The 27,962-nt window shown below is 44.3% G+C and overlaps 1 protein-coding gene across 1 annotated transcript; it reads left to right on the top strand.

Moving 5' to 3' along the window:
- The first annotated feature begins 15,649 nt into the window (after positions 1 to 15,649).
- LOC144509239 (gap junction alpha-4 protein-like) lies at positions 15,650 to 27,680 on the top strand. Its single transcript, XM_078237795.1, has 2 exons — positions 15,650 to 15,742; positions 23,380 to 27,680. Exon 2 carries the CDS (start codon positions 23,396 to 23,398, stop codon positions 24,467 to 24,469), a length of 1,074 nt encoding a protein of 357 aa, XP_078093921.1. The 5' UTR covers positions 15,650 to 15,742; positions 23,380 to 23,395; the 3' UTR covers positions 24,470 to 27,680.
- Positions 27,681 to 27,962: the final 282 nt, after the last annotated feature.

Raw genomic sequence — 27,962 nt, forward strand, 5'->3', positions numbered from 1 at the left:
TCTATAACTGGAGTACTGTGACCAGTTCTGATCACCATACTTTGGAAGAATGTCGGGGCTCTTGGAAGGTGTAGAGAAAATTTACCAGAATGGTTCCAGGGATAGAGATATTTAGCTCCAAAGTTACGTTGGAGAAGCTTTGGATATCCTCCTTGGAGGAAAAGAGATGGAGGGGATATCTGATGGAGATATACAAGATTAGATAAGTTTGGGTAAAGTAGATAAAGCTGTTCCCACTAGTTGGTAAGGCATGATCAAAGGGATATAAAGTTAAGGTTCTGGACAAGAGATGCAGGGGGGATTGTGAGAAAGAACTTTATCACACAATGAGTGGTAATGACCTCGAACTCACTGCCTATGAGGGTGGTGAAAGGAGAGGTGATAATTGATTTGATAGTCACTTGAGGGAAATAAAGTTGCAGTCCCAGGGGATGGAGCAGGGAATGAAACAGGCTACTTTCCTCCACAGAGAGGATGGCTGAATGAGCTCCTTCTGCGTGGTATTGACTCTATGTCAAAAAGAATTGCGCCTTTTTACTCCAACGACATGAATGGCAAAGGACAATGTCAGTGCACATTCAATTTTATGACAATAAAGGCCAAATTGAACACAAGCCAACCTATTCTTTCCTGACCCTGTATGTTCCCTCGGTGTCGACATGTGCCTTTCCTGCATTTATTCTAGTGCTTCCGCTGGGCACTTGGCTGTTCATATTGTACAGTTTGGGCACAAAGGATGTGGGGTAGGAGCTCACTGCAGAAATTGATTCCAATTTCATCTCCCTTTTCATCATCATCAATTTTCACAAGGAAATAATGGTGTCATTGTTTCTCCTCCTCCTCCTCACCATCACCTATGCCCTCCCTCCGCCGTTGTTATGGTGGGTTTTTAAGAAGGGAGACTCAAGTTCATTCCAGCCTGAATCGGCTAAATCTCTGTGTATTCAGCCCTAACTTGGGTGGACATCGTCCTTTGGGACTAATGGGGTAGGGAAGTGAGTTGATCTTTAAGGCTGAGGTGTTTCAGAGGAATGCTGTGACAGCAATGTTCGGTCACAAACAGAGCTGAGAACACCATGCCTCAAACTTATCATTTCTCACAGCAAGCGTAGAGTCTCTCCCCAGGAGCTTCATGGCTTTCTCCTCATAAGGTGTGACTTGGCAGCACGATGGCACAGTGGTTGGCACTGCTGCCTCACAGTGCAAGGGACCCGGGTTCGATTCCCGGCTTGGGTAACTGTCTGTGTGGAATTTGCACATTCTCCCCGTGTCTGTGTGGGTTTTCTCCGGGTGCTCCGATTTCCTCTCACAATCCAAAGATGTGCGGGTTAGGTGGACTTGCCATGCTAAATTGCACCTTACTGTTAGGGGGACCAGCTGGGGTTATGGGGATTGTGGTTAATGCAGACTCGATGGGCCGAATAGCCTCCTTCTGCACTGTAGGATTCTTTGATTCTATGATTGCACCTTAAGTCTTTGCTCATCTTTTGTCTATTCCTCTTGAAACCCTAAAAAAAATCCATCAATCTCGGTCTTGAAAGTTTCAATTGAGACTATTACCTCAGCCTTTGACGAAGAAAGTTCCGGATTTTCATGAACATTTGTGTGGAAAATGTGCTTCCTAATTTCACCCTTTAATGATCGAACTCTACATTCTTCAGGAGTTGCCCACCAGAGTAAATAGTCTGTCTGGGTGGAATATTCCATTTTGGAAAATTGGCATGTTTCCCACTGGGCAGTGGGGTGGGTTTGCACACCTAATTTTCTGCTTATCAGCTTACTAACTGTGCATCAGCAGGAGCTTGTCGAATCCCATGGCAGGGTGGACACGGAATTGCCCATCATGCCCTTAACTCGTGGGGTCGACAGCCCTGCCACTATGCTTACACTGTGCCTAAGCACACGTTCACTCTCCGCAGGCCAGGGGTTGCTTCCTCAACCATTAGAAGGGCCAAACCCTGTGCCCAACCGTTTAGCGAGGCCTCGCTGCTGATTCTCCTCCAGTCCAAGGAAAGGCGGGAGGTCCTCTTTCCAAGGGATGGGAGCAGGAGGGCCACCCACCTGACCACGGCCAGCTTGAAGGGTGTTGCCAGGGAGGTCTGTGCTTGTGACTCCCCCAAAAAAATGCCCTGCAGTGAAGGAAGAGGATGAATGATTGCATCCACTCCACCAGAAGAAATCAAACTTCCACTCACTATAAACTAACACTCTCTCGTAAGGACATCAGACAGTCTAAGGGGTACAATCCACAGGGATCTCTTGCATTAGAAAGATGGGACAGCAGCAACAAATGTCAGACACTTGAACATCAGCATCTCATGTAACATCCCGTTCAAACAATGTCTTCAGCCCTAACTTGGGAGGACTCAGCGCAGACAGCAGGCATGCTTCTGAACTCCTTTTCCATCTTTTCTGATGATAGTCCATCCAGCTGTCTTTCTGCAGACTCACAGCTACCCCACGAGAAGGGTGGCATGGTGGCACAATGGTTAGCACTGCCACCATGTTTGCACCAGGTGCATTGTCCATGCTAAATTCTCCTTCAGTGTACCCGAATAGGCACCAGAGTATGGTGATTTTCACAGTAACTTCACTGCAGTTAATGTAAGCCTACTTGTGACCAATAAATAAACTTTAAAAAAACAAGAAGAGGGAAGGATTCCAAACCAGAGGACGCAACCTGGAGTTACAGGATGTAGTTTGCTTCAAAGAGGAGGCTGTTCCTTGGGTTATTATTTTCCAGAGTCACTTTTCAACTGAATCATTCGACCTGGCTATCCAGGCAGTGGTGCTAATGTTCTACAATGAAACCAGCTTCCTACCTCCCCCTCCTACCCTCCAAGTCTCTCCTATAAGACCATAAGACCATAAGACATAGGAGCGGAAGTAAGGCCATTCGGCCCATCGAGTCCACTCCACCATTCAATCATGGTTGATTTCAACTCCATTTACCCGCTCTCTCCCCAATATCCTCCTCCATCCTCCAGAACTCCAAATTCCTATTCTTCCAATCACTCTCCTGCCTCCCATTTTGTTATTGGGAGGCAGGAGAGTGTTCCTGTTGATATTTGATGTTCCTGTTGTCCCATTGAACACTTCTCTGTGGATGTCCCCATGCCTCATGTTGACCTTACCCTCCCCCTTCTCAAGGCCACGTGCACTGTGACCTATAGAGAAAACCCCCCGGCCCCTCACCCCCCTCCCACTCCCTGCCACGGGATCATCTAATAGTCCACCCTTACCAGCTCCCAAATTAAAGACTGCAGATGCCTGACTATGACTGTGCCATCTGCCACCCAGTACCAAGGCAGCAACTCCAAAGGCCAAACCACTTAGACGACTGCCATGCTGTGCATTCTTTTAAAATTAATTTACGGGATGTGAGTGTCGCTGGCTGGGCCCAGCATTTATTACCCATCCCTAATTCCCTTCCATTTCAGAAGACAGTTGAGAGTCAATCACATTGCTGTGGCTCTGGATTCACATGTAGGCCAGACCGGGTAAGGACGACAGATTTCCTTTCCTAAAGACATGGATGATATTGGAATAGTGTAGATTAGAGGGGCTTTAGATTGGTACCACTGGTCGGCGCAACATCGAGGGCCGAAGGGCCTGTACTGCGCTGTAATATTCTATGTTCTATGTTTTAAAGGACACGAGTGAACCAGATGGATTTTTACGACAATCAACAATAGTTTCATGGCCGTCATTAGATTTTTAATTCCAGATTTTTATTGAATTCAAATTTCACCATCTGCCCTGGTGGGATTCAAATCCGGGTCCCCAGATCTTGGCCTGGGTCAATGGACAATACCGTTGACAATACCACTATGCCACTGCACTCCATAGACTGGGCATCAGCCTGCCAGGACAGGGACCAAGACACGCGTGCCATGCATTGACCAATCATGGTTCACATAGCCTCGGGACTGTCTTTTCATTCTGCCCTGTCATTGTGGCCTCAGACCCAGGACTGTCTTCACTCTCTCCCCCCCATTCTTTCAGCTCGCACATGCCCAATCATGTCTCTTCCTCCTCTGCCCTGCCCTGTGGTCTTGCCTGACAGTCAGCAGCCTTGGTGCTGAACCTGAGCTACAGTGAGACATGAAAGATAGACAAAAGCTGCATCTACCAACCTCAAAGTCATCGGTGAAGTGATGATCACCAGGTGCGTGCCACAAATTTCCAGTTGTGAATCAGACAGGGCGAATTATCTGCTGGTGGGGTGGGCAATTTAGTGAAAGAATCTGATTCCAGCGAGCTGAGCTTCAGTGAACATTCATGATATTGAAATGTATGCACATATAGTTCCTCACTTGGATCAGTGGGAAATTCAGCCCACCGTTAACCCACCATGCAAGTCAGGAAGGAAGAATTCTAACTTGTTTCCTGCCAGTGGGAAACTGACTTGCCATCATGACAAATTTTGTGACCATGGCACAGTGGCGCAGTGGTTAGCACTGCTGCCTCACAGTGCCAGGGATCCCGGTTCGATTCAGGCCTTGGGTGACTGTGTGGAGTTTGCACATTCTCCCCATGTCTGCATGTGTTTCCTCCGGGTGCTCCGGTTTCCTCCCACAGTACCGAAAATCATGCAGGTTAGGCGGATTGGCCATGATCAATGTGGAGGGTTACATAGAAACTAGAAGCAGGAATAGGCCATTCAGCCCTTTGAGCCTGCTTCGCCATTCATTATGATCATGGCTGATCATTAAATTCAGTATCTTAACTGCACCCTTCCCCATTGATTCCTTTAGCCCCTTCAGTTACAGGATTAGCGGGGAGGACTGGGCATAGCTGACTGCTCTTCCAGAGGGTTGGTACAGACTCAATGGGCTGAATGGTCTCTTCTGCACTATAGGGATTCTATGATTCTATGACCTCGTCCACCACAATTCCTGGCACTGATGGGAATTCTTCTCTCTATATCCACTTAACATAATTTTAAACAGATCACTCCTCAACCATCTAAACACAAGGGGAGAATTCTCCTATAAGCAGCTCTCTGGAGAATGCCATTTGTTTAATTTACCGAGAGAACTGTATCTATTCAGAGCGTGTGCTTCTTGCTGCCTGATTTTCCTGAATTCACCACACCCAGGTGACTGGAAGCCCATGTGCAGGTTGAAGAAAATCTCTCCCATAATATGCAAAATGCTCTTTGACTGCTTACACATCGGTTGTGCCCGTCTATCATGGTATCTGACTATATTTGATTCGATTTGATTTATTGTTGTCACATGTACCAAATTACAGTGAAAAGTATTGTTTCTTGGCGCTATACAGACAAAGCATACCGTACATAGAGCAGGAAAGGAGAGAGTGCAGAATGTAGTGTTACAGTCATAGCTAGGGTGTAGAGAAAGATCAACTTAATGCGAGGTAGATCCATTCAAAAGTCTGATGGTAGCAGGTAAGAAGCTGTTCTTGAGTCAGTTGTCATGTGATCTCAAACTTTTGTATTTTTTTCCCGATGGAAGAAGGTGGAAGAGAGAATGTCCAGGGTGTGTGGGCTCTTTGATTATGCTGACTGCTTTTCTGAGACAGTGGGTAGTGGAGACAGTGTCGATGGATGGAAGGCTGGGTTGAGTGATGGTCTGGGCTTCATTCATGACTCTTTGTGGTTTCATATCACTGAGTGCCTGTGTACATATATCAAGTTCAGAGGAGGGTGCTGCGCTGCTGCCTTCGCATATATACCGGGGTGTCAATCTAATAACACTCTGAAAGCCAGTTACCCTGCCCTCACTGTCTTATCACTGGCTTCAATTGGGGTCAAAACATTGTCAGTGGAGTTTCCTGTGAGGCATTGGGTCATTTTAAGAACTGTCCCGACCATTTAAAACTATTTACCATTCCTCTGTATTTACAAACAGATGCACAGCCTGTTGAATTAAAACTTATCAACAGGATGTCTTGCCAAATGGTTTGTTATATCAATGTGGAACCATGGGCGAGTCACGGAAGGGCCTTTTCGTTGAAATACTGGTCTGATTTCCCAAACCATCAGACTAAACAATAACCCATTACTGCCCTGATTAAAAAGACACAGCGGCACAGGAAAGCACAGCAAAGACTGCTGAGATTCCACGTCAGCCCTTCTATATCAAGGTTTAAATCACTGCAGCGCATCTCACTAATTAGGAGTCAGTGTTCCTGACTTTAGAAGATTGCAATCAATACAAGGCATAGTAGTGAGGAGGGAAATGAGACATGCAAAGATCATCCATTCCACTTTATCTGGCAACTCTCACCAATTTACCCTAGGTTTCAGCATTCTGTAAGATCCATGCATCGGTGCAGTGGGTCAGAGCTCCAATAAATTGTGCACAGGGTGACCGGGTGTCAATTTATAAACGCCATTTTCCACACAGCGAATTGTGCTTTCGGTACCTCTTAGGAGATGGTAGTAATCAGCTATTGAGCACCCCTCCAAAAGAAAGGGCAGCCTGGTGGCACAGTGGTTAGCACTGCTACCTCACAGTACCAGGGACCTGGGTTTGATTCTGACCTTTGGTGTTTCCAACTGTCTGTGTGGACTTTGCACATTTTTCCCGTGTCTGCGTGGGTTTCTTCCAGGTGCTCCAGTTTCCTCCCACAGTCCAAAGATGTGTGGTTAGGTGGCCATGCTAAATTGTCCCTTAATGTCCCAAGTTGTGTAAGTGAGGTGGACTAGGGGTTACAGGAATCGGGTGGGATGGGGTGGGCCTGGGTAAGATGCTGTGTCGGTGCAGACACGATGGGCCGAATGGCCTCCTTCTGCAGTGTAGGGATTCTGTGATTTTTCTATGAAGGAGAGTGACCTCCTCAAACACACTCCCACATTCATTGGAGGCAAAGTTATCTGCTTCAGTCACCAGCGCAGAAAGACCATAAAGAAAAGTAAAGTTAAAGTATATTTATTAGTCACAAGTAGGCTTGCATTAACACTGCAATGAGGTTACTGTGCAAATCCCCTAGTCGCCACACTCCAGCGCCTGTTCGGGTACACTGAGGGAGAATTTAGCATGGCTAATGCACCTAACCAGCACGTTTCGGACTGTGGGAGGAAACCGGAGCACCCGGAGGAAACCCACGCAGATACGGGGAGGATGTGCAAACTCCACACAGACAGTGAACCAAACCGGGAATCAAACATGGGTCCCTGGCACTGTGAGGCAGCAGTGCTGACCACTGTGCCAGAAGAAAATAAGGAAAATATCAAAGAAAAATGACAAGACACTTGCGTAAGTCCATACTGTCTTTACTCTTCTTACTCTCCACTCCCATTCATTCTGTTGTGCTGAGTTTACTGAAATGCATTCAAGTGCAGGACATGTGCATTTCAGGTAAAGGATAGGACTGAGTGGGGATGTGCTTCCCTCAGTGGTGAAAAACCTACTACATCAGCTTATGCCTTGAAGATTGACCCCTTGAGTAAGATGAGTTGTGGAAACTACCACTTTAGTTGGTGCCAACAGAAGAAAATTGGACAGGATGGGGGTGGACGGGCACATCGATGAATGTTTTGCAAAAGCAAATTGCAATGGCCGATTGAAGTACTTTAGTGTTGAAAGTTTCTTGCTTTATTTAATAGCAGCTCAGAGATTCTGTCAGTTAGTGCTGCCTAAGATTAGCCAAACCAACATAAAGGATCAAGCAGCCTGAGGGACAATTTCCAATGAGCATATATCCCGTTTCCGTGATCGTAATGCTGCTTTATAAACATCATGCTGAAAGATGGCTCTCGTCACTAAACTAGTCACACCCCCAAATCAAAATAATGAGCATGGCAAATCTCAGCTGATTGCAACCATTTAAGGAAACTCTTCAAATTGAGCTTGTTTACTCAGGCAACTAATAGACATATATCTTAAACATTTTACATGTCAAAACGTATTGGCCAGAATTTTACACTCGCCCCATCTCCACCACAGCCTCCCCCCCCTCCCTACCCTATCCCCCCACCCTCCAGGTGGGTTCTGCGGGATGAGCGTGAAATTGTATGGAGAGAACTTGCTCCAAGTTCCCACCCACCCTGACCTGGTAGACCCCTTCTGAGTAGGGGGCACCCTCCCCTTAAGGCCTGGTAACCTACAGACTTCCGTCCCCTCTCCCCCCTTCCACCCTGGGCTATTCCTGAAGGCTCAGTTTGCCCCCTCATTGCCCCCCATCTCTTCCCCGCTTGGACCCCTGACACTCAACCTTTCTCTCCGATTCCTGGGATTGAGGCTCAGGAAGCTTCTTGCAGGATCTCCTCTGACCACTGCAGCATTTTTCCTGGGGGAATTGGAGTCCTGCCAGACAATCAAGGTGGGACTTCCTCTCGAGTTGGGTGGGTGGGGTGCACAAGTCCCACCGACTGCCAATCAATGCTCATTAGAGTGTAAAGTGGGTAAAGAGGCTGGAGGGAGATGTTCCTCCACCAAGTCTTTGGATGAGGGAGTCTCAGCCATCCTAAAAATTCTGGCCATTTAATTTACTGGGAAACTTAACAGTGTACACCAGTAAATGAACCATAGAACTCAAAGAATCCCTACAGTGCAGAAGGAGGCCATTCGGCCGATCGAGTCTGCACTGACTCTCCAACAGAGCATCTTAACAAGACTCACCCAACCATTCCCCTTCCACCACCCCTGGCCTTATCCCCATAACTCTGCACATTTACCATGGCTAATCCACCTACTTACACATCTTTGGGCACTAAGGGGCAATTTAACATGGCCAATCCACCTAACTCAAATAACCTGTGGGAGGAAACTGGAACACCCGGAGAAAACCCATGGGGACACGGGGAGGACATGCAAACTCCACACGGACAGTCATCCGAGGCCGGAATTGAACCCGGGTCCCTGGTGCTGTGAGGCAGCAGTGCTAACCACTGTGCCACCACGCAGGGAGAAACTAGAATGCAAGAGCACACTAGCTAGAAATATAAAAGTAGGTGGTAAGAGTTTCTCCAGGGATTTAAAAAGGAAAAAAAGTAAGTAAAATGAGTGTTGGTTTTCTTGAGAGTAAGTCTGGGGAATTAATAATGGAAAAAAAGGAAATGCTGGATAAATTGAACATCTGTCTTCACTGCAGCAGACACAAGTAATCTTCCAGAAATAAGTATGAATCAGGAGGTGAATGGAAAGGAGGAGTCTAAACTATTGCAATCAACAAGGAAGCTATGAAGTTGATTACTCTCTGCATGCCTATCTCATCATGTGAAGTCAACACCACTGGAAAAGTGAATTATACAACATCCGTTGTCAGCCCACTAAATTCCGTGAAGGATTACCAAATTGAACTTTTATTCTGGACTCTGGAACTCACCTGAATCAATATTGATTTTCTCTGTGGTCGCTGTACCGTAAAACTTTATTTTCTCTCTCCCACTCTTTACTGTCTGAGTGTGGAAGTGATGTTCTGAATCCTCCTTCCCACGTTTTGAGTGTGTGAAAATAAACTAACCCTTGGAGTCCATTCTATCTCCAGTTTGTTGTGGGGTTATTAACAGAAGTATTAATATTTGCCACTCCAGGTGATGGGTAAACATTTGACAGATGAGGTATAAAGCAAACTTGTCCACTTTGGGTGGCACGGTGGCACAGTGGTTAGCACTGCTGCCTCACAGCACCAGGGAACCGGTTCAATTCCATCGTCGGGTGACTGTTTGGAGTTTGCACATTCTCCCCATGTTTGTGTGGGTTCCCTCCAGGTGCTCCAGTTTCCTCCCACATTCCAAAGATGTGCGGGTTAGGTGGATTGGCTGTGCTAAATTGCCCCTTAATGTCGGGGGAACTAGCTACGGTAAATATGTGGGGTTGTGGGGATAGGGCTTGGGTGGGATTGTTGTCAGTGCAGGATTGATGGGCCAAATGGCCTCCTTCTGCACTGTTATGACTCTATGATTTGGCAGGAAGAATGGAAACACAGCATATTATTTAAATAGAGAGAGACTACTGAACTCTGCGATAGGGAGAGATCTGGGTGTCGTGGTACATGAATCACAAAAAGTTAGGATGCAAGTACAGCAAGTGATTAGGGAGGCAATTGGAAAATTGTCATTTATCGCAATATATAATGCAGGATGTTTTGTTACAGTTCTACAGGGTGTAGGTGAGAACACATCTGGAGCAATGCGCACAATTTTGGTCTCCTTATTTAAGAAAGAGTATCAATGCATTAGAAGTAGTTCAGAGAAGGTTCACTCAATTGATACCTGGGATGGTGGATCTTATGAAGAAAGATTGGACTGGCTGTGCCTGTATCCATTGGAGTTTAGAATATTGAGAGGTGATCTTATTGAAACAAATAAGCTCCTGAGGGGTCTTGACAGGGTGGATGCTGAAAGGGTGCTTCCCCTTGTGGGAGAGACTAGAACTAGGTGGCCCAGTTTAAAATAAGGGGTCTTCCATTTAGTCATGATGTGGAGATGCCGGCGTTGGATTGGGGTAAACACAATAAGAGTTTTAACAACACCAGGTTAAGGTCCAACAGGTTTATTTGGTAGCAAATGCCATTAGCTTTCGGAGCGCTGCCCCTTCGTCGGATGGAGTGGATATCTGCTCCCAAACAGGGCACACAGTCACAAAAAATCAAGTTACAGAATACTGATTAGAATGCGAATCTTTACAGCTAATCAGGTCTTAAAGATACAGACAATGTGAGTGGAGGGAGCATTAGGCACAGGTTAAAGAAATGTGTATTGTCTCCAGACAGGACAGCCAGTGAGATTCTGCAAGTCCAGGAGGCAAGCTGTGGGGGTTAGTGATAGTGCGACATGAACCCAAGATCCCGGTTTAGGCCGTCCTCATGTGTGCGGAACTTGGCTATCAGTTTCTGCTCAGCGACTCTGCGCTGTCGTGTGTCGCGAAGGCCGTCTTGGGGAACACTTACCCGAAGATCAGAGGCTGAATGCCCGTGACTGCTGAAGTGCTCCCCCACAGGAAGAGAACAGTCTTGCCTGGTGATTGTCGAGCGGCGTTCATTCATCCGTTGTCGTAGCGTCTGCATGGTTTCCCCAATGTACCATGCCTCGGGACATCCTTTCCTGCAGCGTATCAGGTAGACAATGTTGGCCGAGTTGCAAGAGTAGGTACCGTGTACCTGGTAGATGGTGTTCTCACGTGAGATGATAGCATCCGTGTCGATGATCCGGCACATCTTGCAGAGGTTGCTGTGGCAGGGTTGTGTGGTGTCGTGGTCACTGTTTTCCTGAAGGCTGGGTAGTTTGCTGCGGACAATGGTCTGTTTGAGGTTGTGCGGTTGTTTGAAGGCAAGAAGTGGGGGTGTGGGGATGGCCTTGGCGAGATGTTCGTCTTCATCAATGACATGTTGAAGGCTCCGGAGGAGATGCTGTAGCTTCTCCGTCCAGGGAAGTACTGGACGACGAAGGGTACTCTGTCCACCGTGTCCCGTGTTTATCTTCTGAGGAGGTCGGTGCGGTTTTTCGCTGTGGCACGTCGGAACTGTCGATCGATGAGTCGAGCACCATATCCTGTTCTTATGAGGGCATCTTTCAGCATCTGGAGGTGTCTGTTGCGATCCTCCTCATCTGAGCAGATCCTGTGTATACGGAGGGCTTGCCCGTAGGGGATGGCTTCTTTAACGTGTTTTAGGGTGGAAGCTGGAGAAGTGGAGCATCGTGAGGTTATCCGTGGGCTTGACCTGATACGCTGCAGGAAAGGATGTCCCGAGGCATGGTGCATTGGGAAAACCATGCAGACGCTATGACAATGGATGAATGAACACCGCTCGACAATCACCAGGCAAGACTGTTCTCTTCCTGTGGGGGAGCACTTCAGCGGTCACGGGCATTCAGCCTCTGATCTTCGGGTAAGTGTTCTCCAAGGCGGCCTTCATGACACACGACCGCGCAGAGTCGCTGAGCAGAAACTGATAGCCAAGTTCCGCACACATGAGGACGGCCTAAACCGGGATCTTGGGTTCATGTTACACTATCGGTAACCCCCACAGCTTGCCTCCTGAACTTGCAGAATCTCACTGGCTGTCCTGTCTGCAGACAATATACATTTCTTTAACCTGTGCCTAATGCTTCCTCCACTCACATTGTCTGTATCTTTAAGACCTGATTAGCTGTAAAGATTCGCATTCTAATTAGTATTCTGTAACTTGATTTTTTGTCTCTGTGTGCCCTGTTTGGGAGCAGGTATCCACTCCATCCGACGAAGGGGCAGCGCTCCAAAAGCTAATGGCATTTGCTACCAAATAAACCTGTTGGACTTTAACCTGGTGTTGTTAAAACTCTTACTGTGTCTTCCATTTAGGACAGAGATGAGAAGAATTGATTTCTCTCAGAGGGCCATGTGTCTTTGGAACTCCCTTACCTGGAGAGCGGTGGAGGCAGGTTCATGGAATATTTTTAAGACAGAGGTAGATAGATTCCTAACTAACAGAGGAGTCAAAGCTGACCAGCGATAGCTGGGAATGTGGAGTTGAATTCACAATCAGATCAGTCATGATCTTATTGAATGCGGAGCAGTCTTGAGGAGTCAAATGACTTACTTCTCGTTCCTAATTGGTATGTGTAATGATGCATGCTCACAGACTCCGTCCGCCATATGAAGGGTATTTATTAATAAGGGAAAATTGTACAGAGGCTGACAGCCCCTGCCTATCCTGGAGCACCCCACCAGCTGCCCCAGTCCCTACATGTCTTCTACGTGTCTTCAGACTGTTTTCTGCCTAAGATAGGACTCCACCCCCTGGTGTGAATAGCCACTCTTGGTCCCAATTGGTCCCTCAAGCCGGGTGATCCTCTTCTGCTGTTTTGCCCTTAAAGGGACAATCACCACAATCACCACGGTCACTGGGATTTTGCCGCTCTGTCCGCCACAGGAATCAGAGCGGGTGAGGGGCGGACAATGGGAAGCTCCATTGACCTCACACAGGATTTTCCAATCTTGAGTCGAGCGAAACCATAAAATCCCGCCCAGTATGTTTGTATGGAAATATATTCTATTACGCCGCCTGCTTGGGCTAGTTCATTTTGCATCCGTGGTTACACAAAGAAGTTTGAATGGAATCTTGAACCATAACCTCACTTCAAAATACAAACATACTTTCAAGTGCACTTTGCACCCAGATTGCCAATTACTGCCCAAAGCAGAAACTCTACCAATAGGGTCTTAATGTAGCAAAATGTTTCAAACCCTTTGAACTGCATAAGGAGATATTAGGGTAGGTTACAAACTGCTTGGTCAATGGGATGTGTTTTAAAGATATTAAAGGAGGAGAGAGAGGCAGCAGGGGGAAAGATTTACGGGGTGCAGAGGCTAAATTCTAAAACTTTACAGGGAGCTATCATTTCAAGTTCATTTATTAGTGTCATTAGTTGCTCAGGAAAGAGTTTAAAGTTTATTTTTTAGTGGCACAAGTAGGCTTACATCAATACTGCAATGATGTTATTGTGAAAATCCCCTAGTCGCCACACTCCAGCACCTGTTTGGGTACACCGAGGATGAATTTCGCAAGGCCAATGCACCTAACCAGCACGTCTTTCAGACTGTGAGAGGAAACTGGAGCACCCGGGGGAAACCCACGCAGACATGGGGAGAACGTGCAGACTCCACACAGTGACCTAAGTCAGGAATCGAATCCGGGTCCCTGGCGCTGTGAGACAGCAGCCATTGTGCCACCATGTTAGCTTGGGCATGAAGACACTTCTGCAGATTGGGCTGTTCACCTCACATGCAAACCTGCATGTGTTCTCAGTCACTAACAAGAGCAACATCTGCACTCGAGGTTACCTTCTTTCAATACAAATAAAGCACTCACTTGGTTACCTCAGCAACAACAGCGAAACCTCAAAAATGACCTAATATGGTGGCACAGTGGTTAGCACTACTGCCTCACAGCGCCAGGGACCTAGGTTCAATTCCAGTCTTGGGTAACTGTCTGTGTGGAGTTTGCACATTCTCCCTGTGACTGCGTGGGTTTCCTCCGGGTGCTCCGGTTTCCTCCCACAATTCAAAGATGTGCAGGTTTGGTTGATTGGCCATGCTAATTTTCCCCTTAGTGTCTCAGGATGTGCGGGTTGGGTAGATTAGCCATGTTAAATTTCCCCTTAGTGTCAGGGTGATTAGCAGGGTAAATATGTGGGGTTAGAGGGATCGGGCCTGGGTGGCATTGTTGTCAGTGTAGGTTCCTGTGGCAGGCGCTCTGATTCCTGTGGCGGGCAGAGCGGTAAAATCCCAGTGACTGTGGTGATTGTGGTGATTGTCCCTTTAAGGGCAAAACAGCAGAAGAGGATCACCAGGCTTGAGGGACCAATAGGGACCAAGAGTGGCTAATCACACCAGGGGGTGGAGTCCTATCTTAGGCAAAAAACAGACTGAAGACACGAAGAAGACATGTAGGGACTGGGGCAGCTGGTGGGGTGCTCCAGGATAAGTGGGGGGTGTCAGCCTCCGTAGGGCCGAATGGCCTCCTTCTGCACTGTAGCGAGTTTATGAGTCTATGACCCCCCCACCCCCACCATTCCACATAAATACACCAATCAACAAGTAGCAAAGAGCACCCACTGAGTTACAAATGCATACACAGCCAATTAAGAACATAGATGCCAGGAGTGCTTTTGGGATCTTTGGTGCTGGAACTCAGATGTCACTTATGTGCTCAGACGGAGCAATCGACCCTCAGCAATTGGATGTTATTCTCGGATTATGACCACTCTCGTTGGTATTTTTTGAGTTTTGCCATCTACATCTGTTCCCACAACTTCACACATACAATCTAAAATCTCGGGCTATTTTAAGTCCTGCTATTTTTATGTCATGTGAGTGTAGCGTTGTGTCCATTAGTTTGAATGTTATATACAAACGTCAGCTAGCCATGCTTAGGAAGGCATGGGAAACTGTCCATCTGAGGAAGGGGTTAATTCCTTGCGAGTCCAAGGTAATATATAGCTGTGGATTTTATTTCCCTGCCATGGGGTTATGGCCAACTCTTCCTACGATAGTTTATGTTTTCCTGGCTGTATAAAAACCCAGGAAAAATCAAGAGTGAGAAAAGATCATTTGACCCTTCGACATTCAACAATCTGATTCCCCTACTTGTCCTAATCATGAACCTCTTCTTCCCACTGCATCAACTCCAGGTGACCCGAGTTAATCATCCCCACCTCAAATAACTTCCCAATCCTCTGAGATTTCTCTGGAGCACTTTGGTAAACTTTATCTCTTTCTCTGGATCTTCACCATTGGAAACTAGACCCTTGGGATTTTCACAATATCGGTGGTTAAATTTGGAAATCAAGAGGCTGCCTTATGATCGGACTGACCTTCCGCAACCCAGCAACTCCCTTCCCACCCCCAGTAAGCCCCTGAATAAGAAGTCCCCTCTCCGGCAATGAACCACTGGATTCGAGAACAAAGGGCGAAAAGGATCCATAGCATTTGCCATCAAACTTTTTGTTTCAGGAATTGCTTGCTCAGAGGCAGACAGCTGGAGCTACACAATTTACAGTTGGTGTTGCTGGAACTGTCATCCTGAGAGCAGTAGACAGAAGTTGTTAATGGTGGTGATTTCCTTCCTGTCGCTAGCAGCAGTCAGCCATACAGGACTCATACATTCCTGTCCAACTACATCTTCCGTTAAAAACAATATAACTTTTGATTTTGCAGCGGACATCAGTGGTGACGTTTGAAGGAGGTCTCCCTTTAAATGTTTCAACTCTGAGAAAGTGGAACATTACAATCCTGAAGGACGGGTGTCAAGTTACAGCGTCCTGTCTCTTTTTTTATACTTTCTGCTGGTAAGTTATTGAATTCTACTCTCTATTAAGTTAGTGGATGAAGGATGGTGTGCTCAGTAAGGCAGCACATTATTACAGTGTTACAGAACAACCTGAAAGAAATCCTCTGAGTAGGAAAAAAATGAATTATTTTATCTCCGCAGGGTTGAAAGTTCAAGTGCTCTTTTAGTTTTAAAAACTGGGTTTGCTTTGTCCAGTTAAATAGGTAAAGACTAACACCATGTGTGTTTTTTTACATTTGATTGATCGTTAAAGATAAGTTGAAGTTATAACACTGCTTTTCCAATTTATGTTTTCAATGCTGAAGTCTTTACCAACTATTTTGGAGCATTTGTCAATATTGCAGGATCCAAATTCATTATCAGGATTTTTCTTTTGTTTCTTGAACAGAATACAAAACAGGGAACACAGTTGTTTCGATTATCAGACCTTTGGGGAGGGGTTCTCCTACTTGTTCGGATTTCTACATTTTCTTCTCGTTTTGTTAATCGACTAATACATTATTTTTATTGATGTATAATATCTTAAAGAAAGTTTCTGCCCGTAATAACATCAGGTAGCCAGTTCTGTTTTTCAGTTGTTGGTTCTTTGGAGGATGTACATATTTACAAGTGATCCCTGAAAGTGTCAGGTGTGTGTGTGTGTGTGCGTGTCTGTTTGTGAAGGGGTGGGTGTCGATATCTGTAGGAATTCCCAGGGAATGAGCCAAGATCTAGAGGGGGGTCCGGAATTTCAAAAACAGACTTAAACCACTGTAAGTGTCAGGTGAACTACCCTTAGCAAAGGATAGTTCATCCAGACCCACTGTTATAGATACCTAACAGAACAGATATGGGGAGGATTGGATATATAATCACAGAGTTTACAGCATTCCTCTATTGCCAGGCTAACTCGGTCCAGCTGTCACCAGGCACCATGTTAGGCATCATTACGGCAAAGAAATATTAAATGGTCATTCTGATGTGCTGCTTTATTCACCCATGAGTCACACAGCAATGGCTTCTGACTCCACACAAAGGAAAAGTTGATAAGCAGGTTGGCAAATTTATCATTGCCATTTGTTCAGATAGAAATAATGCTTTTCCTGATAGCCATAGGGCTCTACGAATCCACCCGTTTTACAGCAGTGGCCTGGGAAGAGGAGATATTGAGTGGATAATATTCATCTAACGTAGTGAGTTGTGCACAAACCAACCTCATGCCATTTTACAAAGAAAGCTCAATTCATAATTCTTTCATCGCATAGCATATGACATGCTGGGAACAAAACTGGGTATTTAGGAATAGCTTAACATATACCAGCAATTATTAAAGGACTGTTAGTTGTCCTTACAGTTGGGTCTTTTTTTTTTGCCAGTTGCTCAATTCCAAGATCATATATTGCAAGCTATGAAGGAGGAGGTTCCAGCAATGAAGGCTAGCCCTCTGATAAGGAGAGAGCCATTCAACAGTAAAGTCTGACTATTTTTGACAATGCTTTCCATGAAGCAGAGACTGATCATCTGATCCGTTCATGCACATTGTTAGATAAGCTTCCCATCACCTCGAGGATGTTGGAACCTTTCTAAGCTTTACACACAAACTGTTATATGTGGGGCTCAGAGTACATCTCAAGCCTCCAATCCCCAAAAGCACAAGGCTTTTCATTAATGGGAAGCACGGTGGCACAGTGGTTAGCATTGCTGCCTCACAGTGCCAGGGACCCGGATTCAATTCCCGCCTTAAGTGACTGTCTATGCGGAGTTTGCGCATTCTCCCCATGTCTGCGTGGGTCTCCTCCAGGTGCTCCAGTTTCCTCCCACACTCCAAAAATGTGCGGGTTAGGTTGATTGGCCATGCTAAATTGCTCCTTAGTGTCAAGTGGATTAGCAGGGTAAATTGGTGGTGTTATGGGGATGAGGTCTGGGTGGGATTATTATCAGTGCAGGCTTGTTCTGCCAAATGGCCTCCTTCTGCACTGTGGGAATTCTATTCTATTCTAAATTATCCATAGTTCCAATCACAATCTTATTGCACCATGGGGTAAATCACAGTGCCATGTTTTAGCAACTTTTGTTGAAGACTTCATATTCCCTCATTAATCCTTTGAGAATAACAGTAAAATTCTTCAAAGCAGAAAGAGAACTAGAAGTACTTGTGTTTGTTCTGATAGCTCTGGGCTTTAGGACCTTCTGGTTCTCAGTTACATAGAGAGACTGGATAAGCTGAAGTAGATCTCCTTTTAGCAGAGAAGGTTAAGGGAAAATTTGATCGAGATGTTCAAAACCATGTATGTTTTGAGAGTGTAAATAAGGAGCAACTATTTTCAGTGACTAAAGTGTACTGAACAGTGCACATTTAAGGCAATTGATGAAAGAACCAGAGGCTTTATGGAACAGCAACTTGTTATTTCTGGAAAGCAGTCCCTGCAAAGGTCGTGGGAAGACATACACTAAAAACTCAAAAGGGAATTGGATAAACACTTGAAATGAAACCAGAAAATGTGCAGCGATGGGAAAGAGCTGACACAGACACAATGGGCTAAATGGCCTCCTGTTCGGTATCATTCCATGGTTGTATAATGATAACCTAATTTTATGGCTGTGTTGATTGAGTCATAGGCTACGCATCAGTCATGCATTAAGAGGGTTTACACAACAAAGATGTCTTTGAGAAACACCAGAGTCAAACTTTCACTGGAGGGAGCTGACTACGGATTATTATTGCTCCAACTCCGCCATCTAAATCTAAAGCATTTTACAAACTCAGACACAGCATGTAAGAACTTAATACTTACAGCCAAAAATCCCACCATAATGGGTGCTTGACACGAAAGCATCATCGCGATGAACAATTATGTGAGACAATAGTGCACAGAATGGAAGAGCAGAGAAACCCAAACGTTAGTTTTGAAAGTGTATTCAGCCTCGCTGACAGCAGAGTTCAAAGTTAGGTTCCACACTGCTTGGTCCACTTTCAATAGTGCATGGAAGTGATCAATTCACATTAATTAACATGGCTTTTTTGCCAGAAAGGGACTAAAGGCTATTTCTGGATGGTATGATCACTGTCAAATGCAGCACATTTCTTTGATAGTTGGATTGTATCTGATTTGATTTGATTCGATTTATTTGATTTGATTTATTTTTATCATATGTATTAGTATACAGTGAAAAGTATTGTTTCTTGCGCGCTATACAGACAAAGCATACCGTTCGTACAGAAGGAAAGGAGAGAGTGCAGAATGTAGTGTTACAGTGATAGCTAGGGTGTAGAGAAAGATCAACTTAATGCAAGATAGGTCAATTCAAAAGTCTGATGACAGCAGGGAAGAAGCTGTTCTTGAGTCGGGTGATACATGACCTCAGACTTTTATATCATTTTCCCAATGGAAGAAGGTGAAAGAGAGTATGTCCAGGGTGCGTGGGGTCCTTAATTATGCTGGCTGCTTTTCTGAGGCAGCGGGTAGAGTAGACAGTGTCAATGGATGGGAGGCTGATTTGTGTGATGGACCCTTTGTCGTTTCTTACGGTCTTGGGCCGAGCAAGAGCCATACCAAACTGTGCTACAACCAGAAAGAATGCTTTCTATGGTGCATCTGTAAAAATTGGTGAGAGTCGTAGCTGACACGCATTCTGATTACAGCAATGATTTTAAAAATGCAATTTAATGTGTAATTTCACTAGAACAACAGCTCGCATGGGTAAACAGGTAACTGCTAGAATTGGAGTTTTATTGGAGAGTTTTCTTTCAACTGTTTAGCAGTAGGTCCCATTTGCAAGCCTTATCCTTTAGAATAGACTGCATACTAACACTTTTGCCATTTGCTTTAAAGGTCCGTACCTGAAGGTATGTTGCAATTATAGTTGCAGCATTGTACTTGTTGGAGTTAAAGCATTCTCATGCTGTATAATCTTAGAAATTAAGCACAGGGCGCAGTGGTAAATTATTTATTTTAAGTAAAAATTGTGCTAAAATAATGAACATACGACCAGGTGAGGATATGTGGAAGGATTCCCCACTTTTGTCCCATGCCTTGGTTGATCATAGCAGGATTTAGTGAAATCTATAAGGAAGAATGTGCCAATTTAGTGAATGTACGTAACTATCTATGTGTTGATTGCAAAAAAACTCAGTCAGTCTCTCTTGAATGTAAACATGCAAAAAATTAATCCAGGTAAAGATATTAAAATATTGAAAATGGTAAAGGTAAACACACATTCCAAACATCGCAACACACACGCGCACACACACGGCACAAGGCAAAGGTATAAAGAGTTCACCGATTGTAAGTCCTTTGTTTATGTCCATGGCTGAGGCAATTCATAAGGATCAGAAGCATAAGACCCAGGAGTAGGAATAGGCAAGTTAACCCCTCGAGCCTGCTCTGCCATTTAATACGATTATGGCTGATCTTATCCCGACCTCAACTCCACTTCCCTGTCCATTCACATAGCCCTTCAATCCCTCGCCAATTAAAAATCTCATCCACCTCTTCCTTAAATTTACGCAATGTAAATGAGAATAATGATCAATGGATATTTTTCGGGCTGGAGGAAGGCTTGTAGTGGTGTTCCTCAGGAATCAGTACTGGGATCCCTGCTTTTCCTAATATATATTAATGATCTAGATCTTGGTGTGCAGAGAAACATTTCAGAGTTTGTGGATGACACAAAACTTGGAAGTATTGTAAACCGTGAGGCGGACAGTGTAGAACTTCCAAAGGACATCGACAAGTTGATGGAGTGGGAACATAGGTGGCAGATGAAGTTCAATGCGGAGAAGTATGGGGTGGTGCATTTTGGTAAGAAGAACATGGACAGACAATATAATATCAGCAGTAAAATTCTTAAGGGGTATAGAAACAGAGGGACCTGGGAGCATCTGCATAAATCATTGAAGTTGGCAGGACAGGTGGAGAGAATAGTAAATAAAGTATATAGCATTCTCAACTTTATTAACAGGAACATAGAGTACAGAAGCAAGAAGTTATGCTGAACTTATACAAGACACTGGTTAGACCTCAGCTGGAATATTGTGTACAGTTCTAGACACCGCAGTATTGGAAGGGTGTGAACGCATTGGAGGGAATGCAGAAGAGGCTTACAAGAATGGTCCCAGGGGTGAGAAATTTTAGTTCTGAGGATAGAATGGGGAAGTTGGGCTGTTCTCCTTTGAGAGGAGAAGGCTAAGAGGAGATCTGATAGAAACTTTCAAAATCATGCGGGGGCTGGACAGAATAGATAGGGAGAAACTGTTCCCGCTCATAAAAGGAACAAGAACAAGAAAGCACAGATTTAAAGTGATTTGCAAAATAGGCAAATGTGATGTGAGAAAAATGTTTTTCACACAGCGAGTGGTTCAGGTCTGGAATGTAATGCCTGGAAGTGTGGTGGAGGCAAGTTCAATCGATGCAGTCAAGATCAAAAGAGCATGCGATGGTTATTTGAATAGAAACAATGTGTGGGGTGGGGTGGGTATGGGGAAAAGGCAGGAGAATGCTTGTTTGGAGAGCTGGTGTAGACACGATGGGCCAAATGGCCTCACTCTGCACCGTAACATTTGTGATATATTTCATCATTTCCTGGCACTACTGACTACCATATGAAATGCCACATCCCAATCAATAAGAAAATCAAAACCTTTCATCTGACCATGCAATAAAAATGTGAAAGAATTCCTAAAACTCTGAAATCTTTTGCATTAGAAATTTACAAGCATTAATTTACAAGCTTAATAAGTTACATTACAAAGATACAAATATAAATTTGTTACATGTATAAACAATTGTGTGTGGAGATTCTAAAATGGCCATGGAATCTACATCTATCAATGGAATGTTGGCATTTATCTCAAGTAGGTTCAGAATACAAAAGTGAATAAGTGATGCATTTGTTGTACAACGTTTTATTCAGATGCCACCCAAAGTGTAATGTTCAGTTTTCTGTATCGCGTTAGGAAAGATATATTGGCCTTGGAGGTGAGTTCAAGGCAGAGTAACCAAAGCTACACATTGGGCGGCACGGTAGCACATGGGCGGCACGGTAGCACAGTGGTTAGCACTGCTGCTTCACAGCTCCAGAGACCTGGGTTCGATTCCCGGCTCGGGTCACTGTCTGTGTGGAGTTTGCACATTCTCCTCGTGTCTGCGTGGGTTTCCTCCGGGTGCTCCGGTTTCCTCCCACAGTCCAAAGATGTGCGGGTTAGGTTGATTGGCCAGGTTAAAAATTGCCCATTAGAGTCCTGGGATGTGTAGGTTAGAGGGATTAGCGGGTAAATATGTGGGGGTAGGGCCTGGGTGGGATTGTGGTCGGTGCAGACTCGATGGGCCGAATGGCCTCCTTCTGCACTGTAGGGTTTCTATGAAAAGTTAGTTTTAAAGTTTATTTATTGGTATCACAAGTAGGCTTACATTAACACTGCAATGAAGTTACTGTGAAAATCTCCTAGTCGCTACATTCCAGCGCCTGTTTGGGTACACTGAGGGAGAATTTAATATGGCCAATGTACCTAACCAGCACGTCTTTCAGACTGTGGGAGGGAACCGGAGCACCCGGAGAAAACCCACGCAGACCAAGGGGGAACGTGCAGACTCCGCACAGATACACCAGGGCTTTAAGGGTTAAATTATGAAGCCCAGTTACATATTTCTAGTTTGCATTCCTTTGAGTTTAGAAGGTTGAGAGATGGTCTGATCATAGTGTGTGGAAAAAGGTTCGATTGAATAGATACTGTGAAACTATTTCCTCTGATGCAGGAATCTGAAATATTTAAAATTAGAGCTTGCTCATTTAGGAATGGAATCAGGATGCATTTTATTCACACAATGTTATTGGCAATTTGGAACTCTCTCTCTTCCAAAAAGACTGTGGAGTTTGAAACAGCTGAGATTTCCAAGACTAAACTTTTTTTTGTCAAATGTACTATGATAATATAATGTTTGTCGAAAAAGACAAGTCAGTGGAGTTGAGCTATAATGTAACTATGATTTAATTTGGGCGGCGCAGTGGCTAGCTCTGCTGCCTCATAGCACCAGGGACCTGCATTCAATTCCAGCCTCTGGTCACTGACTGTGTGGAGTTTGCACGTTCCCTCTGTGTCTGCGTGGGTTTCCTCCGGGTGCTTCGGTTTCCTCCTACACTCCAAAGATGTGAAGGTTAGGTTGATTGACCATGCTAAATTGCCCCTTAGTGTCAGGAGGATTAGCAGGGTAAATACGTGGGGTTTTGGGGATAGGACCTGGCTGGGATTGTCTTTGGTGCAGGCTCAATGGGCTGATTAGCCTCCTTCTGCAATGTACAGATTCTATTCTATGTTTCTAAATTGAATGGAGGAAGAGGTTCAAGGGTCAGAACCCCTTTTCCTATGTTCCAAATAAAATTACAGCACCTGCTCTTGAATTATAAATTTAGTGATCAAATCCATAGATTTACTGCAATTGCAAAATGAGATATTCAAATTAAATAAAAATTGATGTGAATGCAGAAGGGATTGCCAATTCACTAACATGCAATTTACACTAACGCACTGCTAACCTCTCTATCTAGTACAACTAACGATTAAAGGTGAAATAACTACCATTTGTGGATTATGTGGTTGAATTAATGCAAAAACATCACCAATGATCGGCAACAAGTGACTGTTTTTATCATTGGCAGGAAAGAGACCAAGAAGATGGGAGACTGGAGTTTTTTGGAAAAACTCCTCGATGAAGTGCAGGAACATTCAACTGTGATTGGCAAAATCTGGCTCACTGTCCTCTTCATATTTCGGATTCTGATCCTGGGCACGGCCGCAGAGTACGTGTGGGGTGACGAGCAGTCAGACTTTACTTGCAACACACAACAGCCAGGTTGCGAGAATGTCTGCTACGACAAGGCTTTCCCAATCTCGCATGTTCGCTACTGGGTGCTGCAGATCCTCTTTGTGTCAACGCCAACACTCATCTACTTGGGCCATGTGATGCACATATCGAGGCAGGAAGAAAAACTGAAGCAGCAGGAAGAGGCACTGGCGTCCCTGTCATGCAAAGACAGCCAGACTGAACTCATTGTGAAAGAAATTGCAAGGAAGAAGTTAAAGTATGGCATTGATGAGGCAGGGAAGGTGGAAATTAGGGGAGCACTGATGTGCACCTACTCACTCAGCATCCTCTTCAAAATGTCATTTGAACTGAGCTTTCTATTTGGCCAGTGGTACTTATATGGCTTTGTGATGCCTGCCATTTATGAATGTGTAAGACAGCCCTGTCCACACAAAGTAGATTGTTTTATATCTCGCCCCACAGAGAAGACCGTTTTCATTTTATTTATGTTTGTGGTAGCTGTGATATCGCTTGTGCTAAACTTTCTGGAAATGTTCCACCTCATTGGCAAGTGTATTATCAGAAGCATTCATACCAGTTCCAAGAAACAACTCTATCTAAAATCATCTGACTTTCCGGTAGCTCACTATGCTGAAAAGGAGTCAATACCAATAGAATACCTGTACCCACCAGTGGAAGGGACTCACGGACCTTACCAGAGCTGCAATAAGTCCTCCACTGAGCAGAATTGGACAAACTATAATACGGAGCAGATATTGGCAGGCCAAAAGGTCAACCCGACGCCACAAGGGCATTTGCCGCAATTTAACTTCTTGAGTGAAGTCCCTGATAAAGTAGACCAAAGCTCAGTTCAAGAGCAAAGGCCGACTAGTCCAGTCAGCAGTGTCGGCAGTAGGAGAAGGGACAATGACATTGAGATCTGACATCAAGTTCTGAATGAGCAATATTTAAGAATGGTTATGCTTGACAAATCAGTTTTTCGGGACCTTCAGATACGAGTCGATGAGAAAAGTTGAATAAGTATCCGATGTGGATTTTAACACACTTGACGTATTTTAGGTACAGTACAAAGATGGATGCCACTGAGCTGAAGGATGGACAAATATATGTCTCAGACTCAATCACTGCATGGAGTTATTATTACATTTGTAATTTATTTCCCACTTACTGTGAGGTTTCTTATTTTTGTGATTGATGTTCTGAGGTTGAACTGTGCATTTGGACTGAATGAAACATAGCGGCAAGTTGGAGCAAATCAAGAGTTATTCAGCGCGCCCAGAAGGTTTTATTTAAATATGCTTCTAACTAATACACATTCCTCCAACATGTGCCAGTAATCCTCAAGAAAATGTTTGTTGGAAAATGGCAATGTCTTATTTATACTTTTTAAATTTTCTTTGGCATCCATATTGTAAATATATTTTTCATCCTTCTTGTTGGGTGCCTCCCCTGTGCCATTTCCTGACTGAGATTCTGGTGTGTGTGATAATCGGTGCCAGGCCTTTACCAGTGCTGCTCTGTAACCAACTAGCAGAAGGCATGAAAGAATGGAATTAATTGAACTGCTTTTGGGAGCTCAATTTAGTACCACTCTCACCCACATCCCCAGCCATTAACACACTTGAGGTGGGGAAAACTGTGTATTTCATTCAATCAGGGGACAATTCCACATTCAGTAAAGACTCATCACGAGCAAGAACATAACAAGGGATAGTTAATAACATAAAACACATCAAGCTTGGTACGAACAGATTTTATTTTTAGCACGAGTAGAATGATACATGATGTGGTGCTGGCAACATATTATTATCAATGGTCTTAGTTACATTGAGCCAAGACAGAGACTAGACTTTCTATTCGATAACAATGACTGGGTGGATTTCCAATCTTGTGCATACTTACAATTGAAGACTTATTCAATATAATCAAAACCTGAAAGAAAAAAAGCAGCTAAGGTGAAGGCGACATTGCATCAATTGTCTAGTCACTTTTAAAATTCACGTTGTTTTTGATTTAAGGAATAGCGGACACCGGGGATTGGGAGGCAATAAACTGGCTGAAAGCATCACAAACTATTGGAGCAAGTATGAGGCATTTTATAACCACCACCTCGATCAGAACCCCAAGGTTATATCCTTGTAACTATTTTTTGGACAGTTCCCCATGTGAATTATTACTCTTTTGTAGGGTGGGTTTTATGCTGACAGTGCAGTCACGGACTGTAGTGTGTTCCATATTCCCAGTTGATGGTGACTATCATACAAGAACATGTATGTTTAAAAAGACATTCTAGTCAAAGTTTATTGAGAAATAACCTATGGTTGGAACCAGAATTATTACAGTTAATTATTGAGATACAATGACTTTGGTGTAATAAACATATAACAAAAATAGACAGGCAACACAAAGTATGTTATGTACAAGTAATTTTGAATTTTTTTACACTCTTAACAAGGTGTGTATTAAGGAATAAGACAACTAAAAGAAAGTGAAAAAAAAAGACATAATGAGATTATTATGAAAAAGAACAAAAAATTGTCACCCTTTAATAATCAGTCCTTAATTTTTCCCTGGTCTCCAACTCTCTGCTGGAGTCTCCCTTGTGCAACATTTTGTTTTTGCCTTGTGTCCTTCCTTCAATTCCAAATACATGCTCTTTCTCATTCTCTACATCCTGGTGTTGAAATCAAAACTCCTTACAATATCGCCCACTTGTTCTGTCCAAATACATCAAAACCTGTGGAACTTCTCACCTCCCTCAGTCTTCTTTTCTCCTGAAGTCTGCAGTATTTTCGTCACCGTGCTCCATCACCTATCGTTGAGTTTGCTCATCTCTTTCTAAGAATCCTTACAGCGCAGAAGGAGGCCATTCGGCCCATCGAGTCTGCACCGACCACAACCCCACCCAGGCCCTATTCCCGTAAACTTAAGTATTTACCCTGCTAACCCCCCTGACACTAGGGTCAATTTAGCATGGCCAATCAACCTAATCCACACATCTTTGCACTGTGGGAGGAAACCGGAGCACCCGGAGGAAACCCACGCAGACACAGGGAGAACGTGCAGACTCCGCACAGACAATGACCCAAGCTGGAAATCGAATTTAGAGCCCTGGCGCTGTGAGGCAGCAGTGCTAACCACTGTGCCATCTTGCTGCCCATAACATGGTGATGGGTCTTTCATGTAGACTCCTGAATAATATATTTTTAAAAAATCCCTACTCAATGCAGCACATTTTCTATTTTAACCTTGGGGGAGTGATCTTGACTATTATGCAATAGAATTGGAGGAAATAATTGACAGCATCACATTTCTAAGGAAAATGGCAGACTTTATTCTTATTTATAGATTTCTTTGTTGCATTGTTTCCATATTTATACATTTATTTGTTGCATAATTTGAAATGCCACCAGAGGCTTCTCAGGCTCCACTGAAGCTCTATGGTTAAGATATAATACGCAGAAGCGAATCGCACACCAGCACTTTTCTCAGCCAAGTACTAACTTCCTGTCAGCTAATGCCATTACAAATGCTTGTCAGCATCATATTCTCAGCAGAAAAAAAACTCCATGACCAGAATGAGGTAAAATTGACATAAATCTCAATGAGTGAAGGGGCCTTGCACAGGTCATCAAGAAATAAACATGGCTGTGTGCACAGTCAGACTCTCGGGTTAACACTTGAGAAAGCTGTTTTATGACCACGCTTAGTTAAACGCTTAGTTTAAGCGTTGTTAACATAATCCCAGCCAGTATGTAGAAAAAAGAGAACTGGAGGGATGAGTTCTGTATGAGGGTTGGTTTAGCTCAGATGGCTGGGCAGCTGCTTCATGATGCAGTGATGCCAACAGCATGAGTTCAATCCCCGCACCAACTGATGTTATTCACCTTCTCCACCTTGCCTGAGGTATGATGATCCTCAGGTTAAATCACCACCAGTCAAAAGGGGAGTCTCTCAAAGGGGGGGAGAGCAGCAGTGGTCATCTGGGACTATGGTGACTTTATTAGTTCTGTAAATAATCAGGCGATTAGTACAATTATTTGTTAAAGTGTATTGTGCAAGTTGAATTTTGTTTTAATTCTTGGTGCCATTTGAATTGCTGACCAAAATAAAATTTTTCAAAATGAAATTGCCAGTCATGTAATTTCTGCAGTTCTTTTTGTTGTTGTCTGGTTTTGTTTCAGTCTTTTACTTGTCCAAGGATTTTATTTTGGATCTGGGCAGCCAGTCTCCTGGGTGGAGTCGACACCAGTTCCCATGGAACTGTATTTGAGATTGTTACAGTGAAATGATCCCAAGGATTGCACAGAGGATTAGCACACTACCCCGCTCCGAGCCTCGGATTTTCAATTTAGCCCTGAACAATACAGAGAAAAAAAATGAAAGATTGCACTTATACCAGCACCAGATATCTCA

Source organism: Mustelus asterias, chromosome 21 (assembly GCF_964213995.1).
Source record: "Mustelus asterias chromosome 21, sMusAst1.hap1.1, whole genome shotgun sequence".
In the NCBI taxonomy this organism is placed as follows: Eukaryota; Metazoa; Chordata; class Chondrichthyes; order Carcharhiniformes; family Triakidae; genus Mustelus; species Mustelus asterias.

Excerpts from the sequence above, each read along its gene's own strand:
- LOC144509239 (XM_078237795.1), top strand. The coding sequence starts at position 23,396 with ATGGGAGACTGGAGTTTTTTGGAAAAACTCCTCGATGAAGTGCAGGAA.